The following is a 19,069-nucleotide window of genomic DNA, read 5'->3' on the forward strand; positions in this document are numbered from 1 at the left end:
ACTCAGCATGCAATCGACTTCCCCCCACGAACAGAAAACACCAACTCCGGCACCCCCTTCCCACTACCCTTCAAATCCGCCCGACAAGACGTAACAACCCCCTTCTCATCCCAGCTAAACCCAACCCTCCCACCCCCTCTCAATCTCAACCCCTTCACACTCCCACCACCCCAAGCCGCGGGAATCGCCGGACCCAAAACCACCTCCTGCACCCTCGCAGCACCTGCCCTCCTGCCATCCAAATCCCTAATCAACATCGCCACCACCGCGCCCAGAATCCCATAATTCGCATCAATCTGAAACGGCGGACTCCCGCCATACATCGACAGCCCATTTGGTGCGATATTATCCCTCACAGCCAGCGTCAGCAGCTCATACGCCTTCTCCGCGTCACGCAGGACAGCCCAGCACGCACTCCGCCAGACCTTCCCCCACCCGGTATTCTGATCGTGTGTGCCGTCGCCGCGCGAGGTGAGTGTCTTCGCGACGGCAGAGCTGATCGTCCGGTTAGATCCGTGCACCGAGGAGAGCAGATACCCTGGATACCAGCCGTAGAGCTCGGAGAGGTGGCGGTGCGTGTCATTGGGAGTGTCGATGTCGAGTTTCCATTCTTGGATTTGGCCCCAGCTGCCGATGTGGATTCCAGGGTCGAGTTTTGTGTGTGCGGCTGAGATGGCGGCCTTGAATGTACCGTTGGTGTCGTCGGATGCGGACCAGCCTTGGAGGATGTGGTCGAATACTTCCCAGATTAGTTGTTGGTAGTGTGTGCAGCCGAATGTCTGATGGATCTAATGTTAGGGCTTTATCGGATGGGGAGTTGGCTGGGAAAGGGGGCGAGGATATGTTGACTGACCGTAGGTCCATGCTCTGGGGAATTGCAAGGGTTGACGACCAGCGTTCCATCCTGGCTGTATTCATCCTCGACAAGCTGCGAGAGCCAGAAATGCGCCGTGCCTTTGAGAATCGGGTATCCCGTCTGTCGATACCAGGTGACGTTCTGGGTATAGTCGAAATGGTCCCAGACGTGTTGTGCCATCCACGCGTTGACGACGGGGTAGTTGGCCCATTCAGCGCCGTTTTTCATCCTGGAATACCTTGCTGAGTTTCAAATTGGCTACAGAAAATCTGGGAGGGGAATACTCACGCCGTGTGTCCAAATATATTCACCTCGTTATGCACCACCCATCCTTCCTCCGCGCCATACAGAAGTCGAGCTGTCTCAGCGCCCCGCGGCATCCAGGTCTCCGTCATATAAGTCCACAGCGGCTCCGTCTGTCCTCCGAGACCCGTCGTCTCGACTCCCCAGTGGTTCATCTGCAGGTTGATATTGGCGTGGTAGTCGGCTTTCCAAGCGGGAGAGTCCTGCTCCGTCCACAGACCCTGCAAGTTCGGCGGTAAGCTGCCCGGTCGTGACGCCGACAGGAACAGGTATCGACCGTAGTCGAAGAGGAGGTTTTCGACGAAGGGATCGCCCGGTTGATCGTAGGAGGCGAGGAGGTCCGTTGTCGGCTTCTTCGCCGACCCGTTCGGGTCCGGTAGGCTGAGCGTGAAGTCTCCATATATCGACTGGAAGTCGGCGATGTGCGATTTCTTGAGTCGGGTGAAGGATTTCTTGCGGATGGCTTTGGTAACGGTCTCTTGAACCCTGGAGGTCGGGTCTTCGCCTTTGAATGAGTACCCGTCGGCTGCGTTGCCCTTGGAAGAATCATAGTTCGTCCCTGCCGCTAGGATGATGTATACCTCCGGTTGACCTGGTGGGATTTTCACAGTGGACGTGGACGAGGACAACGAACAGAGGTCTTTACTTGTCTTCGAACCAGTCACGACAGTCGCCCTGGCATTATAGATCATCCCAATGCTGGGAGCCGTTTGTCCGTGAAGAACGAGACTATTACCTTGACAACTCACTTTCGGAGCTGGTTCAACGACGCGATTCTCCAACCCGATCTGAACAGCTGGAAGACCTGACTCTGATCGCACGCGATACACACATACTTGGTCCGGATACGAGCAAAACGCCTCTCTGCTCCCATGCATCAGTCAACCAGGTATACGTCTTCCCCAACGAACCCAGGACAATAGCTCCGAGACTGATACTTACCGCTGAACCGACGCATTCCTACCCCCCTTCTCAAAACTAAACCCATCCGTATACACACCCGACTCCAAATCCAGAGTCCGTCTATACCCATGCACATGATCCAGAGGCCCCAAATCAACCGTCAGATTCCCAAGAACCTGGTATGACCCGTAATGAGGAAACTCACCCAGCAAGGCAGACACATTGCCGGTTTTGTTCTGGAAGATGAAATCGCGGATGTCGGGCAGTGCGGCGGCGATGGAGGCGTTGGGGTTTCCGCCGGTGTAAGACTACATATAGGTGCGCGTGAGCCTATAGATAGAAGTGGATATAATGGCGAGTAATGTCTACCTCATCTTCAAATGGCCCGCCACGCCATAACGAGTCGATGTTCAGATTGATGATTTCCTTGCCGTAGGCGCCCAATGGCATTGCTGAACAACATAGAATGTTAGCATCCACCAGTGCAATTCCATTATAGATGGGAGAAATGAAATAGACTCACCTCCCAACCGTCCATTCCCCAATGGAATCGCCGTCGTGATAAAATTGTCATTATCGCCGGGTGTATTGGACCAGAGTGATTTGGCTGTTGTTAGAGGGAGTGACAGCGATAGCGCCAGTGTCGAGGCGGCGAGTACGAAAGGGCGCATTTTGGACCTGATTGATACATGGATTAGAGACCAACGAGGAGGGGACAGGGGAATAAAGAGGGGAAGCTTTTATTTATGCAGGCGAGCTCGGTTAATTTCTGCAGACTGAAATATTTAGATTAAGTCAAGTCATGCAATTCCATTCCTGCTCCTTGTTCCTGCATCTGCACGGTTGATTGGAGGATTTTTAGACTGCGTCGATCGGCGATTGCGGGGATTTCATGCAGGAATATTATTAGTAGGGCTTTTTGAACAAGATCAATATTTCTACTCTTGTAATTGAATAAAACTAACAGGGTTAGAACCAGACAACGAATGGTCTCTGGCACTTTTTACATCGCTGGGTGGATGTATGAACAATATTAACATTTCTCCCTCCTCATTCTCCGCAAACAAATCATCAGATTTACCAGAGAAAAATACTCTCGATGTTTAAGCATATGAATGGCTGAAGATGATCAAAATGAGTGAATCTGAATACTTAAGACTCTCTATGACTGGCTACCAAAGAACTGGAAAGAAAAACTGGCACTGGTCAAGCCTCTAGCTCAACTGCCACATCCCCGTCTAACCATCACTCGATCTATCATAATTTACTCTCGTTTCCCTGTTGATTCGCCTTCTTCCACATGCGAATCCTCCTCTGATGCCCGTCCATGAAATTATCCACCCAGGCCTCTTGAAACACTGGCAACCGCCGACCCGATCCTTCGGGCTCTCCTGCCAGCCCGCGAAGCTGCTCAAAGTATTGCTCGAAGTCAGGATATATCATCAGAAATGCCGACCCGTCGCCTTTCTTCGCGATTCTGTCGGTTTCCCATTGGCGCTGTTCGTCCAGCGACGGTAATTGCGCCTTGCCAGCAAGAACGCGGGCCGCGGCCACAGCTTGCCATTCGAAGACTTTGAAGGTCAGACCGGCACCGACCTATCTCAGTTTAGCTTATGTTCGAATGATACGTATTTTAAGGGGGAGATGACATACCGCTCCGAGGAAAACCAAGGACGGGTCTCGCTGGTGGAAGACATGCAGATATAGATCCGGCACACGGTTGTTGCGGATCGGGATGTCCGGCAAGAAAGGCAGCGTCCAGGTGAACCCCGTGCCTAGGATAATATAGTCGACATCAGTCACGGATGTGCCGTCTTCGAAATGGATCGTTTTCTCGCCGTTGTCGCTGCAGATGCGCGAGATTGGCGGCCGACGCTCGATCTGCGGGTGCTTGAACGCCTCGTCGCCGAAGTAGACATTGTATTTGCCGCGAACGACGGCGTAGATGGGCGACTGCGCCGAGCCGATCAAACTGACAGCCGTGTCTGCCGCTGAGACGGAGGCGCCGACTGTGACGACCCTCTGGATATTGTCAACGCTTGTCGGAGTGCAGGGAAGTTCAAGAAACACATACCTTCCCTCGGTACTGCTCCGGTCCCCGATACTGCTTCGTGTGCAGCACGCTACCTGGATATTTCGCGGAGAATTCTTTCAACCCGGGAATGGCGGGCACGAAAGGCACATTGTAATGTCCCGAGGCTACGACCAGCGCATCGAACGATTCCGACCACCAGTAGTCGAACCCGCCCGGTTTGCCTGCGCGACGGAGAGTCAGAATCCACTTGCCCGTGGACGCATCTTTCACAGCACGCTCGACCGTGGTGTTGTACTCCACCAGGTCCTGGTAGCCGTGGCGATTGAGCAGATCCTCGATATACTGGCGAATCACGGTGTGATGGCGAAACGGCGTATCCGGGCCATGCAGGCCAATTGACTCGGCGGAGCGAACGGTCGGGATCGACTCCTGCGAGTATTCCATGACGGACGCATCCACGTTGGTGTGCAGCGTGGGATAGACATGCGAGTCGGCAAACCGGTGTCGCGACAGCGTCGGCGCATGCGACGGCAGCTTGGAGGGGATCGCTACCGGTGCATCTGCCGATCTGGTCGAGAGACTGTCGATGTCAAGCGGAACGGGCGTCTCGCTTGTTCTAGAGACCCTGGATATCATCAATCTCAGGATCCGTCAGGAGGGCAATGCAGTAAGAACGTACCAGCATCCGCCCGCTTTTTCCTGTCGCTCAAACACCCGCACCACGTCAAATGCCTTTTCTTGCACCAGGGCATCAACAGCAATGGCTCCAGCGGGGCCTGTCCCGATCACAGCAACACTTTTGGCTGACATTGGAGGTGAAACTTCACGGTTGGGGTGGAGGATGGTCTACTCCGTACAACCGGGGGAGATGTCTAAATAGGGTCAGGAGTGGTGCAAAGAACGGGGCCGATTGCATCAGCAGAAACCAGTCGGCACAGCGGTGGAACTGCCCGTCCACGCCTGGATTTGGGACTGACCGTTGCCCTTCTGCGCTTTGATGCTTGCCCTGTCGTATGCTTGTCCTTGACTGGAATTTATCCGGGGATCTCCAGGTTTTTGTCTCCAGCCTCCAGTCTTTGTCTCCGCAGATTTTTCTAGGGCCTGGCAGTCACGTGGTAGAAAAGCAGTGTGATTGGTGGACATGCAATGCTGTAATGGATGTGATTGGCTGTACAATACATTTTCTTTTCCGACAGAGCATGATTGGATGACAGTACTTCTGCTTCCAATGCATGGTCTCTCCAGTGGATGATGTATGTAGGGAAGATAGATCCACAGATATCATTCGATTTGTTCCTACCGTAGGGAGTGCCCTATCAGGCACCAATCCATGAGATAAACTACGGTCAAGCAATCCACGGCGCTGACGCTTGTCCCACCGTCAAACGCTTAGGAAAAGAACTGCCTACTGGGGTTACACGATGCATCACCCAATGTACCACCTCGATGCCCATCCTCTTCGGATCCATGACTTGTTCCCCCCTCGTCTTGTCTCGATTCTTAACGCTGCTAATTACTTGACTGCCCAATTGATCCAGCACGGTGAGCCATGGTCCTCACGCGGGTCCGGCTGCTGCTCGTCGTCCTACTCGTCTCTCTGTACCTTTCTCTGCGATCCTCCCTAGCGACGCAGCTGTACCTGTTGCTGCGACTTCCCTTTGTCTGGACCGATTCGTCCGCCGAGTCCGTCATCTCGCTCGAGCGTGACCGTTTCGACGTCACCTTTCATTCCTACCCGGCGTTGCCCTCCTTCGACGACTCGGACCCCTCTGCGACGACCTCCACTGCAGAATCCGAGCTGCGCGTCCCCGTCCGACTGCATCACATCCACCTAGGGACCGCCGAACTGCGACCCGAGTGGCAGACCGCGCGGACCGAATGTCTGAAACACCACCCGACCTGGGAACCCTATCTCTGGGACGACGCGGCCGCCACGCGCCTCGTGCGCGAAGAATTCCCCGAGATCGCCGGGCTCTGGGAGAGTTACCCGTACCTGGTGCAGCGCGTGGATGCGCTACGGTATATGGTGTTGTACAAGTACGGAGGTAGGTTGGTTCACTGTCCGTGCTAGAATCGACAACCCCAGAAGGATGTAGAAGGGCTGGGAACCTCGAGGGCTGATGCACACAGGAGTATATAGGCGCTATACTAGACTTCGATCTCGTCTGTCGACGACCACTTGACCCTCTTCGTCAGTTCGACTTTGTTGCCCCCGCGGCGCATCCGGCGGGCTTTTCGATTGGAATGATGCTCGCCTCGCCGAATCATTCGTTTCTGGCCGATCTCGTACATCATCTGCCGGCATTCAATCGGCGGTGGTTTCTGTTGCCGTATGCGACTGTCATGTTCAGTGCTGGGTGCCATTATGCTTCGTGCGTTTGGTTCCTTCTCCGTTTCTTTTTGTTCAGATGGATTTGGGCTGGAGCGCATCACTCACACAGTCTCACAGGACCATCTATACCATGCAGCGCAACCGTACTAGCCTACGTATTCTCTCCGGACCCCCTACCGATCCAAACATGCACATGCTCAACGGATTCGTGGACACGCCGCTATTTCAACACCTGGGGACATCGTCCTGGCATGCGCATGATGTGACCGCATTTCGAGTATTGAATGCCGCTCGAAGAAGTTGGACATGTCTGGTCGCATTTGGGATTGGATTTGGGGTTGTTGTGCTGGTTGTGGTGGGGACGCTTGGGGTTATGCGACGGTCTTCGAGGCGGGATGGGTCGGTGATAACTAAGGCGGCGTAGGCGTTTATTTACTCCTGCTAGCTTGGGTGATATGGTGGCGGTTCTGGATGTTTGGGTCTTGTCATTTCTTTTCGATTGTCGCTACTTGGTGTTTTGTACTGTTCATTGGAAAATTAAGTATTCAATGCTCCAATTACTTGTCGCTAACACTACCCGTCGTGAATTTGTAGAATCAATAAACCAACTCAATCAAACTGCATACACATCTACCAATACAACCTAATCATCAAATCCTCCTCAAATCATTTACCCACATATACCGACTAGCCACCAAATAGATCCCCCTGTCCCACGAATACTGACTCCAGTGTTCCCGGAACGTCCTTCGTCCCTGGAAATACCGCCCCCAGGGACTCACCAGCAGGACGTGGTCGCCATATATATCCGTCGCTGGATCCTGGCGCGGGAAGGACGTGAACAGCGCCGCTATAATCCGTCCCGTAAATGGTATACAGGTGGGGATGAGATCAATCAGTCCGGAGTACTTTCGGATGAGGGATTTGGTTTGCAGGGCGTATACTGCGATGCCGGGTTCGGGGGTTGTTTCTGTGTATTTTCTGCTTCGGTAGAAGATCGTTGCTGGTTACTAACTGGTATGGTTCTCGGTAGAGATAGTAGATTGCGGCCTATACATACCTCACACCCCCAGCAACAGCCCTATGGTTCAAGTGGCCGGAGATCCCACCATCGTCGAACGTCACGATCTAGAATCGCAGTCCGGCGTCAGTTTCGGTTTCAATTTCCGGTTCCTCCCATTTCAATCCATCTCAAATGGTGCTCAACAGAACAAGATAGATGAAATGACTGGTATCAGTGATACTAACCAAATCCACCTCCCACCTCCTCACATACCTCGCCACCACTTCAGCAATCAACTCCTCGTCCCACCATTTCTTCGGATTATCCTGCAACTCGCGGTGATCGAGCCCGACGCATCGATCTGCTCGGATACCGGCCACGACGCAGGCAGCTTGCAGTTCGACGTGTCTGGTCGAACCTTCTCCGCCATAGTTTCCTTGAGAAGATCCAATATCAGTTTTCCGTCTTTATTCCTATGGCGTTTTTTTTTATATTTGAATGGGTAATTAGAAAGATGATAGGTAGGGATTGAGCAAACCAGACGATAAAACCAACAACGCCCTCTCCACACTGGGATCATCTTCTCTGTACAACAGCGTTGGACTGAAGAAGAGGCTCTCGTCGTCCGGGTGTGCCGTTACGAAGAGGATGGAGGACGCGCGGTGGAAGGTGTAGGATACGAGGCGGGGGTCATTGGCGAGAAGGTAGGCGAGGAGGTGGTAGAGGGTGAGAGGGACGAGGAGGAGGGTGACGAGAAGGGTAGTGATGATGTTCGAGGGGCGTCTTGCAACGCGACGGAGCAGGTGTTTGAGGATGGGTAGCATCGTGTGTGGGTGGTGAGGTGGTGGAGGTGGTGGAAGTGGTGCAGGGGTGCAAGGCAGAAGCCATGGATAGCTGTGGCTGTGGCTGTAATGGCTGGGTTCTTAAGTCAGTGGCTCTGTGTAACCTTCTATCATGTTTGGTATGAAGGATTGGCGATGTATGATTCCAGACTGAGGGCGAAATTTCCAAGACATGGATGATCCAGCGATCTGATAATAGGCCTCAGTGATATATTTTCTCTACAGGCTACAGCCTCTATGATTTTCGGTCTAAAGCAAGTAAGTATCCTGGAGTAAATCGAAATACCACATACGTAGGCTGAATCCCCAGTCTCAATTACGACACAAAAGACGAAAGAAGGCCGATCTATCTGTATAGATCCTCGGGTACTCATATGGGAATTCCGGAAGTTGATATCGATGCCCCGTTCCAAACTGCAGGAACATGAGTTCAAATAATGAGCTATTTTACATAAAATGGGGTGATAGCTCAGTTGGGAGAGCGCACGACTGAAGATCCACTCAGTCAGTCAGTTCATCTGACAATCGTGAGGTCACCGGTTCAATCCCGGTTCATCCCATTATTCCTATCTTTTTGTTTTCAATCTTTTGCCTCATTGAGTAGGAAAGGAAACAATTTTTGCTTGCTTCATTTGGGAGAAAATATTTTTAGTTACTGTTCCGTGTCTTTGCTGCCTGTCGGTGGCTTTCTTTAACATACGGCTTGATACGGCTTCATGCGGACTTATATTACCCTCAAGTAATTTCCATTGCTATCATGTCATCTATTGTCATTCATTCCTGTCATAATCATAAGATTGTAATAAACTTCCCATATCACAATTGATTTTTTTCTGAGGTGCATATCCAGGGATATCCTCGAGGTGAACAGCCCAACAACCCATGAATCGAACAGCTACCTGTCCCGGATCTCCACCATAACCATATCCTCTAAGGATGATGGAAACGATTTTCAATATCTCTGCATCTCGCCATAGCGCCTTATACATGCAAGAGGGAGCTCAATTGCGAATCCTAGGGTTCGGAGCCAACATTGGTTGAACGAGACGGTTTCATCCTGTACCTCCGAATACATCTGCATTTTGCGAGTGCAGTTCGAAAGAACCACTCCGGTGTTCTGGGGGAAGCAGCGTGGGTATTGCCACAAGGTTATGGCTATGCGACTCTTCTCCGTCATAACACCTGTAACATAGACATGCTACGCCATGAGGGACTCTCTTATTAGAGCCTGCTCTAGGGCCGCTAGATGGCCCAATATCTGATCAAGCCACACCCCGGAGATCTTAAGCTGCCTCAATGCCATGCAAACCGACCAAGTTTTCATAATAGTGCTGATCCATACCCGCCTGCGCTCTGGCTTCCGTGTTGAAAGGCCCCCGAAGAGCGCCTCGGAAATACTTCTGTACATTTGAGCGGAAAACCTCAACGGGGTCAGTCTCTTCCTGTCGGCAGATCCACGAAAGCCATCGGTGCCCGGTCGTCACATGGGTGATTTCGTCGTTGTGAATAATCTCCAGCGCGTCCACGCTCTCCTTGTCGCCAGCCTTGCGGAACTTGTCGATGGTCATCGGGTTGACGTCGAGTCCACGGGCTTCGTGCACGAGGGCAATAATGCTGATGCGCGCCCGGAGATCATGGGCCGTAGACGTGGCTGATTCCCAGAGACCGTGGTGAACAGGAAGGGCTCCAAAGAAAGATCCCATCTCTTCGAGACGGGCCCGAAGTAAAGAAAAGTGCTTGGCTTCGTCATTGGCGACCTTCAACCAGTCATGGAAATAAGTCCGTGGTAGCTCGCGCGGGCCGCCCTGCGATGCTGCCTCTGTCTGGAAAGCAGCGAATCGAATGCAAATGTCGAGGGCAAGATCGATGGCCCACTGCTCAATATTGGCCAGTGCGTGCAACATGGAAATTCTACTTTTGAGAGTGCCTCCCTTTCCTGCTCTCGGCATCTCCCAAGGTTTGACGGATGTCAATCCATCACGGGGCGGTTCGGCCGGCGCGGGCACTGTGCCACGCCCCAGCGGCATAGGAGATGACGAGCCCTCCCTCTCGGTAAAGGTCGCATAGAGATGTGCCGTCAGTTCAATTTTGTGCTCAGGATTCGAGGTATTCAAGATATGCGCACACCAATCGCAAAGCGTGGCATTTTCGTCCAGATACCGAGCCGGCTCAGACAGAGCGATTTCCTTAGTTGACGCAGTCGACTTGGTTGCGGGCTCGTTCTTCTTCAGGCGCATCTTCTCGCTCACTGGCTCGAGTTTTGCAGCCGTGATGTTGTCTCCAGGATACTGCATGACCACATCGTCACCGTGAACATTGATGGGAAATGTGCAAGCCGTAATCCCCACACTCGACTCGCCCGTCTCTACATTGAAATCGTATGCATGCCACGGACACGACACGATATATGCGGAATCTTCGATGTCAACAGAGCTGTCCTGCATCGGGCCACCGGCATGGGGACACTCTGCCTCCATCGCATAATATAACCACCCGTCCTCGGTCTCGTTTGCATTCTTACTTTTGCCGCTCGACGGTTCGATCGACGGTAGGCGGAAAAGCACCAGACGCTTGCCATCCGACAGATGGATCACATAACGCGATTGCGTGAAGTTGGAGAGCGGCCCAAGGCTGACTGACACCATGGTTGAAGATGCAGGCCACGACAGGGCAGCGACGCGATCAACAGGTGCCGACAGAGTAAAAGTGAAATGGACTCTCGTTGACGTTGATTCGATGTTTTCTTTGACTTTTCTTGCGCCGGAGAGATTTTAGATCACGTGGTGATTGCCCCACGTGGGGTGGACTAGTCCCGATTGGGTGTCTCTTCTTATTATCATCATCTTTCCTCCCCCCTTAAGATAGAGAAAGTCATCCGGAGGACTTGTTATTCGAAGATATGCTAAAATGATTGGTTTTGAATAATTCTCAGATCCAATACATTGAGCCAAGATTCACACACGCTATCACCGTCAAGAAATAAGAAGTCCGGTTAAAGGTCGAAGCCAAACAGCCCGGCCAGCTGAAGCCGTACTAATTCACCTGACGTCGCAACCTTGGGGGATCGTAATCCCTAATCCTGGCGTTACCTATCATGGCTCCTTCTTCCATTTGATAAAATGCCCTTGCGCTTTCAATGTCGGATTGCTGAATCGTAGGTAGGATTCCATCTGAATATGGCCTCATCACAGAGTCCCTATTAGGCTCGCCAAATTGCACCGCGCCCCCGACGATCTCTGTCGCTGCATCCTCGTGCCTGAAGCCCAAGATGTGGCCGCACTCATGAAGGAGAACTTTCCACAAATTGTTTCTCGCTTTTGGTTCCAGTGCCGGACTATAGACCTCGAGGACATTAAGCCTTTCCGTGTCATTCGGGAAAAACGCTTCAGCAAAGAAATGCCGTCCTCTATAGGTGCCGTGGTAGATGACAAAGTCGGCGTCGGCCGCGAGGTGAACAGGTTCGATTCGGACCCCGATATTGGCTGCATTCCAGCACTTCGCAGCAATCCAAAGATGCAATGCGCCGAAGTTTGCGTCTTCTTGGGACTGGTACCCCATTCGCCACGCAGCAAATTTGATCACGGAACCTGGTCTCCAACGTGGGATTACATCCCGTAAGCCAACCATAAGAGCCGCAGGACGGTCTGTAGGGGCTTGCGTCACACATTGCGGAATAACAGGTAGTCTATCATCTGCATTTGGTGGCTCTTCTGGGACTGCTGGGATTGGAACGGGTTCAAGAGCGCCGTTGTCAAGATGATTTGCTGCCTCGTTGATAACATCGTTTAGGACTCTCCTTCTTTCGTCTCCCATTCTTAAAGAGAGTACAAGAGCCACCAAAGAAGCTTGATAATCCTAACGGAAAAGGAGTATTATGAATAAGAAAAGTCAAATTTGAGTCAATGGTGCGAAGGGAAAAGAGGACTTGTGGATGTGAAGGCTGCCTCTTCCTGTTGACAAGCTATATAAAGAGACGGCGGATCTCAGTGTGGCATGCCTCATGGATTGAGAACATAAGCTATTTTCTATGTTGCAGCCCTTCAACTGTCCCAACCGCCCTATCACATCTGTAATAGACCGGTGACGTACACCCGAACCAAAACTATTGCTGTTTTGGTAACTCAGTGCAGCTACTTGGAGACCTATCTGTGATCTAGTGTGTATCTCATTGTCTTCTTAATTGGTTGCTGATCTAGGGTGCTATTGATCAGCGTCAGAGTCAGCTGGAACTGATTGTATAGGGTAGACCCAGCCTCGCCAACAAGGCTGCATAGTTAGCTGAATCGGTAAAATTATCATTTAGGGTATCTCCTCGGGTCAAGGCCGGTGGTTCCGATGATTGAGCAAATGATGTTTTCTGATAATTCTATGTGAAGCAGCACAGCGATGGATCTGTGGTAACGCAGCTTGGAGCGAGGCCTTTCTCACATAGCCGCCAGAAGCATGGTGAGGCATTTTCGTGCGCGACATATGATACCAATTAACCATAGAAAGTCGACCGCGTCATCATATGCAACAGCAGCAGCGGCTTGATTAGCTGTTCTACCTCTACCATGCCATTCTCTTGCTTGTACTAAGGAGTCGTGGGTGTGAAGGTGTACACAGAGAAGTAAAGATGATTGGACATGTCGGGAGGGGTACATTACTAGGTAGGCGTCTAGGTATGTAGTCTCTGCATAACTATATATGATACACACCGAACAGCGCCGATCGCATGTTGCTGAATGCAACAATACCTAACTAGTTCTTGGCGGGTCTTTATGCACCCACCGGAAATACCCCTGTCATAGTTGGTGCCAGGTCAAAGCGGACTGATTCACCATACGGGCGAGGGTCGTATAGCTACATGCTAGCTAGAGATCGATATTTCATACCTGAACTACGCTGTATAGTTGCATCCTCGACAGCGTCCCCCCGGCTGTACAAAGGAGAAGAAGAAGTACGTCCATTCCAAAAGGAAGCAGCAAGACCACTCAACTCAATAACCATATAATAGTTATTCATTCGCATCCCAGAACTAATAGAACGCTCCTTCTTTGTTCCATTAAGTCCGTAAGATGAGCTGTCTGTGGCATGGCGACGTTTTGCTTTGTACTTTCCTCAATCAAGATTAGCAGCATGTAGCACGTATGTACCTCTAGCAGCGGAAGCCTTCCCCGAGCGACATGAGTCGTATGTGCATACCTAGTACCAATAGGAACGCTGCCACTTGATACCCCCGGCCACCCCATATCACTGCAGATCATTAGGAGACGTCCGTGGAGGAGGGGTGGAGGGGGTTGCATTGGCCGTATTGTATGCCATTCTCTAGCCTATTCACCATCGCGTTGCAGTTCAAGGCGTTATACATGTCTGTTATGCTAACCTGTTGTGTTAGCTATAAATGATTCAACTTCCTCTATCGGTGCGATTGTTCTCTCGAAACATCACGTTCCATATCCTATCAAGAAGACTGCCACCACTATAAGCGCTTGACCTCAGTTACTGGAAGAAAGCCCAGAAATGGCCGAACAAATTGATCACGTTGGGGAGCATGCTAGAGTGGGCTCTTGGTTTCTGGGCCCACGAGCGGAGAATGGCTCGGTCTTCACTGATCTCTTGAACCAGATCATTTCACGGCACACAAACAGGAGAAGCACCTTATACCACGATGAGGAGTTTATAACCAGCGAAATGAGGGTCCATGAGACTGCTAGGGCCAGCAATAACACTCTGAAAAGGAAGGTCCTCGAGCTAATGGACAACTTGGAAAAATGTTCTATTCCATTCTGGTCCCCGAGATACAATGCACATATGAACATGGACACTACAATGGCTAGTAATCTTGGTTGTGAGTTGAATCCTGGTGATCTCGAGCCCCCTATGATATATCGTTACTAAATTACTCAAAGACATCGCTGCGATGATGTATAACCCAAACAATGTGGCCCTGGAGTCCAGCCCATATACCACTTCTATTGAGCGACAAGTTGGCCTTGACCTATGCCAAATGATGGGCTACAATATCAGGCGAGGGATTGAAAGGCCTGTTGGATGGGGCCACATTACATGCGTTGGTCCCCCACATGTCTTCTATAATAGGTTCTTTTTCCAAAACTAACGGTGCAACCAGGATGGCTCTGTCGCAAATCTCGAGGCAATCTGGGCAGGTTGGTGTTCCATGGCGGCTCCCAAGTCTCTTGTTTGTCTATCAATCGGCTGACCGGTCTTGTAGCCCGTAACCTCAAGTTCTATCCCTTGTCCCTGCGACGGGCAATGAGGAGCGGGAACGCACTCGAATTTCTTAGGGCAGCCAGACCAGTCTTTCAAGTCCAGGTCAGCGAGGGGGTCTCAAAAGACTTCCTGAATCTCACTTCCTGGGAGCTGATGAATCTCGCACCGAGTGTTATTCTTAACCTTCCCACTCGCCTACAGAAAGAGTACGGTGTCTCACCCTCATTCCTTGAATCTTCTTTGCAGCAGCATCTGGTGCAGACCACTGGGATGAAGCTGCTAGAGGATGAGTTCGGAATCACAAAACCAGCCAAATTCTTTGTCAGTGCTACTCGCCACTACTCTTGGCCTAAGGGCGGAGGTAAGGATGGCTTCTGAATTCTACTTATGTTATCTTTAACATGGTACCCAGCAATTACTGGCATGGGCTCCGATAGATTCGTCGATGTGAAGGTTGACAAACATGCGAGGATGGATATCACTGCTCTCAAGGAAGAGCTTGACGAGTCCTTTGGTAATGAGACACCCGTATTTGGGGTTATTGTTATCATGGGCTCTACAGAGCATGGTGCCTGCGACCCTTTGTCCGCGGTCATCAGTCTCCGAGATACCTACGAGAGGGAAGGAAAATCATTTGCAGTGCATTGTGACGCCGCATGGGGCGGCTACTTCACTTCGATGCTTGGACGCCCCGCAGGGTATGCCCCATTCGTTCCTACCTTAGCATTGAAACCCTATACTGTCACACAACTGCAGAGTCTTCAGTATGCGAATACCATTACCGTTGACCCTCACAAGTAAGTATGAAGGAGTTGAAATCGAGAACTGTGCCGGATATACCCTCTAATATGGACTTGCAGGTCCGGTTATATAAACTACCCAGCAGGTGGCCTCTGCTATCAAGATGAGCGGATGAGATTTCTGATCACTTGGACGAGCCCGATCGTGTTTCACCAAGGCGATCAGTTGGAGAGTATGGGCGTGTACGGTGTTGAGGGCAGTAAGCCCGGGGCAGCGGCCGTCGCTGCGTGGCTGTCTCATGAAACCATCAAGCTCACTCCAGACGGATATGGAAGATTGCTCGGGGAGGCCATCTTCACTGCAACCAAGGTCAGTGGTCACTGTTTCCTACTATGTATCTTGAAGGCTCAACTGAAGAATCCGACATAGCTGTACTGCCACTGGGCCACGATGACGCTTGATGAGCAAGGACGCGACAATTCAGACCTCATTGTAGTACCATTGAATATGCTTCCTGCCGAGACCGAGAACAACAGAGAGAAACCTTGGACATCGGATGACGTGCTTGGCCAGAGACGGTATATTCAAGAGAATATACTAAGAAAGTCCAATAAAGAAGTGTCTGAGAACGCTACTGCTTCTGACTTGTTAAAGAAGATTGGAAGCGACTTGATGATTAACGCTTTTGCCTGTAATTTCAAGATTCACGGGGTGGCGAACAAGGATGTGGTAAGTCATGAGTGGCCCTCTATACCTACTCAGCCACTAAATGGAGATAGAATGAGGCCAATTACCTCAATTCACGAATCTTCAAGCGTCTATCAATTACCAGCCTGAATGATCAAGTTGAAGAAAAACCCATGTTTCTTACTGAGTCTAGGTTTACTGAGAGTGCCTATGGGGATTGTCTTCGGAAATACAAGAAACGTTTGGGGCTTGGAAGCGATGCTGTCGGAGACCTGGTGTCCTTGATAAATGTGACAATGAGTCCTTGGCCCTCTGATTCCACAGCCATGACAAATATGGTGAATGGGTTCAAACGTATTGCAGGCGAGGAGGTCCAGGTAAGTCCTTATGCACTTCTTCTTCTACACTTCTTCTTCTATATACCTTAATGTGTGGGACATTTGGGAACGTGAAGCTAAGTAGAGATAGCGGTGTCTGAAACGCAACATGCCGAGTCCCGATATCCATGGCTTCGTCATGCAAGGGACTCAAAAACTATTCTTGGTTCATCTTCCCATGTTTCACATGGCAAACCATCGGCGCCAGTTCATCATAGAGGCCGAGATCCCCGAGGAGGTGATGTCGAGATACACGGAACTCAGGACTGCAAAACCTAATCAGTTCTTCACTCTCGCCAATGTAGAGAAAGAACACCTTAAGGACCTGGTAAATGCTGGGTCATTTCAAGCACGCATGGATGAGGGTATACCCAAACCCCAGCGGCCGATAGATAACCCCGAGGGAGAGCCAGTGATGCCAGATCCATTGGAGACGGGTTTCCAGGTGACGATTAAACGAGTCGTGGTGTCGGAGTCACTTTGTTTCGACAGTCTGAGCAGCGCATACCCGAAGAAGATGCCATTTTATCTTTATGGCGACGGTTCGGAGTACCACATTGATCACGTCTTGATGAAATCGCCAAATGCACAATTGAGTGCCGATTGTGTTCAGGTCGCAACGGCCCAAAACTATTCGCCTTTGAGTGCCTGTCAGGATGCTTTACGCTCGGGAATATTGATCGAATTCGACACTGTGCCTGAACATGCGCTGCAGCCTCTGTAAGTTCATCCTACTTTGATGCTCAGAACGAGTTTGTCTAATATTCTCTCAGGTCAACGAACAACAGCCATAATATTGCCAATTCCCCAGGCCTGGGGTTCATTCCTGAAGCCCAATTCAAATTCACGGCTTATACAGACAGAAGCGCCAGCGAGGTTCTTACAAGGGGAACCCTTAAGCTGGGGTCCAACGTATACGCTGATTGGCACGAACTCAACATGGATCCAGCAGACCATTGATGATTGCCACTGGTTAGAGTTAACTTTGATTTCCTGCGCATACTGGTATCTTCCTTAGATAAATTACACATATCAGAGATTGATTTATTCATTGGCCTTACGACAGTGGGAAATCAACGAGTTCACTGCATCTACAACAAAAATTGTCTCTCATTCCGGTGTCTTATGAGCTGGGCATGGGGCGGAATATGGCAAAAATTCACGAAGCTTCCTTTTTAGTTCTCTCTCAGATACCTCGTAGGATAGTTGCCTTTATACATTAGGTGGAGGCGTGCGTCAGGTCACAGAAATGATCCTCTCCTACACGTTTCGAGTCGAATGCGAGCAATACCTCGCGGATCATCTCAATTGGCCGAACGCGCAATCGAATCTGAAAAACGGGGAGATACGGGGGGAAAGGGGTATCACGTCTGATCTTCGTCAAAATTTATTTTGTTTCCAATTGTACAAGCAGGCTCCTTTGTTGCCATTGTCATCATCCGTACTAGGGTGGAACATACGCCACATTGTAGGAGGTTGGCAGTGTCAACCCTGGAACCTCCAGGATTCGAGAAAGACCACTCCGTGACCATCCTGGGAATGATACATGGTCCGCTTGCCCAGGCCTTGGAAGTCCGAATGCCGTGTCCGACGTGTGCAGTCGCCGGCAGTTGAATTGGTCCTGATCTAGCGAAGATCGCCAATCCGAGGGCTTCGGCACTTGTTCCTATATTACGAGCTTATCAGTCATCCAGGCTAGACCATGGATCACAGTGACAGAGAGTTGGTCGGCGTCTGGAACTCAGTTGCCGACTTCTAGACCTAGTAGTGGAACGAAAACAATGTTTCCAACACATAGGACGATCTTTACGCTGTCCTGCAAGGTACGCGAAACAACTGCTTGCCTTGATGCCCAGAAATAAAGTTCGTGATCTTCGGCCTGTTGCGCTCTGAATAATTCCTATGTAGAGACCACATCGGGTTAAGTCGACGAGATATGATGATGAGGGGTTTATCGCTGCCACTAATACGGGATGACAGCCTTATCTGACTGAGACAACCTACGGAGCTCTTTATTCGGTTCCTACACCGTAGTCAGTCGGTATCAACACAGACATAATAGTAGTCTGCTCGAAAATCAACCGCAAGACAGAACATCCGCTCCGAAGTATAAGAGCTACAAACCAATGGTTTAGGGGCCATGTTCTTACATTGTGGCTGAAGTACAGGCACTGGTTACAAGCACATTTCAATAGAATAGGTGGCAACTGATCATCGCAACTGATTGTGCGGTACGAGGCGAGTTTAGGAACATCGCAGGACCCCCGACGGAGTACCGAAGTATAGAAGGGTTTGTGCCTCAGGCATCAACAGCTGCCTGGGTGCGTGTTTTATCCGCATCGGCTGTTTCTCCCGCTTGTCCTTCTCCTTTCTTCCCTTCGCCTGGTTCAGGTCCAGGGACAACCTTTTTGATGACACGTCCCCGGGAAAACTCCGGTCGGTGCTTGTCGGTTTCATGGATGTTCGATTTTCCAATTTTGAGACGTTTTCGAAACGAAGCGGCAACCCGTGCTCTCGGACCATACCCCAAATTCGGTGAAGGCCATCTCGTTGCACCAACCAGAATGCGACGATCGTCGCTTCTCTGTACATCTGATACGTGCTTGACGGGAAACGGCTCAGGTTAAGTGTCCATCACGGCATCATCTACGGGGGTCCCATTGTGGTGCCCTTGCGCCTGCAGGTGGTCGGGTCAGAGGGGTCTCCCCAGGGCACGAATCCCAAAACCAGTTCGGGGTTCAGACTCGCTGTCCGGCGTACCACAAATCGATCGAGTT

General features: G+C 50.9%; 8 protein-coding genes and 1 non-coding gene across 9 annotated transcripts; 4 read left to right on the forward strand and 5 right to left on the reverse strand.

Annotated features, from left to right (window-relative positions):
• Positions 1 to 2: 2 nt before the first annotated feature.
• Positions 3 to 2,733, reverse strand: LDX57_004583 (glycoside hydrolase family 95 protein; the record flags this gene model as incomplete). The annotated part of the gene is made up of 6 exons (XM_046086252.1): positions 3 to 779; positions 854 to 1,085; positions 1,145 to 2,023; positions 2,102 to 2,370; positions 2,432 to 2,514; positions 2,586 to 2,733. 6 exons carry the CDS (start codon positions 2,731 to 2,733, stop codon positions 3 to 5), a joined length of 2,388 nt encoding a protein of 795 aa, XP_045942215.1.
• A 564-nt stretch (positions 2,734 to 3,297) lies between these two features.
• LDX57_004584 (uncharacterized protein) lies at positions 3,298 to 4,907 on the reverse strand (the record flags this gene model as incomplete). Its single annotated transcript, XM_046086253.1, has 4 exons — positions 3,298 to 3,658; positions 3,716 to 4,084; positions 4,137 to 4,722; positions 4,777 to 4,907. The coding sequence occupies 4 exons, from the start codon at positions 4,905 to 4,907 to the stop codon at positions 3,320 to 3,322; spliced, it is 1,425 nt and encodes a 474-aa protein (XP_045942216.1). The 3' UTR covers positions 3,298 to 3,319.
• Positions 4,908 to 5,524: 617 nt separating this feature from the next.
• LDX57_004585 (glycosyltransferase family 32 protein) lies at positions 5,525 to 6,943 on the forward strand. Its single transcript, XM_046086254.1, has 3 exons — positions 5,525 to 6,142; positions 6,238 to 6,469; positions 6,547 to 6,943. Exons 1-3 carry the CDS (start codon positions 5,647 to 5,649, stop codon positions 6,851 to 6,853), a joined length of 1,035 nt encoding a protein of 344 aa, XP_045942217.1. The 5' UTR covers positions 5,525 to 5,646; the 3' UTR covers positions 6,854 to 6,943.
• Positions 6,944 to 7,051: 108 nt separating this feature from the next.
• LDX57_004586 (PIG-L family deacetylase) lies at positions 7,052 to 8,256 on the reverse strand (the record flags this gene model as incomplete). The annotated part of the gene is made up of 4 exons (XM_046086255.1): positions 7,052 to 7,410; positions 7,490 to 7,557; positions 7,678 to 7,868; positions 7,971 to 8,256. The coding sequence occupies 4 exons, from the start codon at positions 8,254 to 8,256 to the stop codon at positions 7,080 to 7,082; spliced, it is 876 nt and encodes a 291-aa protein (XP_045942218.1). The 3' UTR covers positions 7,052 to 7,079.
• Positions 8,257 to 8,732: 476 nt separating this feature from the next.
• Positions 8,733 to 8,834, forward strand: LDX57_004587. The gene has a single exon. It is a non-coding gene; the product is annotated as a tRNA-Phe (tRNA).
• A 723-nt stretch (positions 8,835 to 9,557) lies between these two features.
• LDX57_004588 (Rieske [2Fe-2S] domain protein) lies at positions 9,558 to 10,919 on the reverse strand (the record flags this gene model as incomplete). The annotated part of the gene is made up of 1 exon (XM_046086256.1): positions 9,558 to 10,919. One exon carries the CDS (start codon positions 10,917 to 10,919, stop codon positions 9,558 to 9,560), a length of 1,362 nt encoding a protein of 453 aa, XP_045942219.1.
• A 637-nt stretch (positions 10,920 to 11,556) lies between these two features.
• On the forward strand, positions 11,557 to 11,892 carry LDX57_004589 (uncharacterized protein; the record flags this gene model as incomplete). The annotated part of the gene is made up of 1 exon (XM_046086257.1): positions 11,557 to 11,892. The coding sequence occupies one exon, from the start codon at positions 11,557 to 11,559 to the stop codon at positions 11,890 to 11,892; it is 336 nt and encodes a 111-aa protein (XP_045942220.1).
• A 2,284-nt stretch (positions 11,893 to 14,176) lies between these two features.
• LDX57_004590 (uncharacterized protein) lies at positions 14,177 to 17,252 on the forward strand (the record flags this gene model as incomplete). Its single annotated transcript, XM_046086258.1, has 9 exons — positions 14,177 to 14,326; positions 14,387 to 14,423; positions 14,489 to 14,848; positions 14,900 to 15,284; positions 15,348 to 15,597; positions 15,658 to 15,957; positions 16,008 to 16,292; positions 16,384 to 17,012; positions 17,066 to 17,252. 9 exons carry the CDS (start codon positions 14,177 to 14,179, stop codon positions 17,250 to 17,252), a joined length of 2,583 nt encoding a protein of 860 aa, XP_045942221.1.
• Positions 17,253 to 18,536: 1,284 nt separating this feature from the next.
• On the reverse strand, positions 18,537 to 18,884 carry LDX57_004591 (uncharacterized protein; the record flags this gene model as incomplete). The annotated part of the gene is made up of 1 exon (XM_046086259.1): positions 18,537 to 18,884. One exon carries the CDS (start codon positions 18,882 to 18,884, stop codon positions 18,537 to 18,539), a length of 348 nt encoding a protein of 115 aa, XP_045942222.1.
• Between the last annotated feature and the right edge of the window lie 185 nt (positions 18,885 to 19,069).

The sequence above is a fragment of the Aspergillus melleus genome (genome assembly GCF_016097325.1).
Source record: "Aspergillus melleus strain CBS 546.65 chromosome Unknown contig2, whole genome shotgun sequence".
NCBI classification, from domain to species: domain Eukaryota; kingdom Fungi; phylum Ascomycota; class Eurotiomycetes; order Eurotiales; family Aspergillaceae; genus Aspergillus; species Aspergillus melleus.

What these genes read in the sequence shown, in the direction of transcription:
- LDX57_004585 (XM_046086254.1), top strand. Translation starts at nt 5,647, where the DNA reads ATGGTCCTCACGCGGGTCCGGCTGCTGCTCGTCGTCCTACTCGTCTCT. An exon ending in GGTGTTGTACAAGTACGGAG is followed by an intron (nt 6,143 to 6,237) that starts GTAGGTTGGTTC and finishes AGGAGTATATAG; the next exon opens with GCGCTATACTAGACTTCGAT. An exon ending in GCTGGGTGCCATTATGCTTC is followed by an intron (nt 6,470 to 6,546) that starts GTGCGTTTGGTT and finishes ACAGTCTCACAG; the next exon opens with GACCATCTATACCATGCAGC.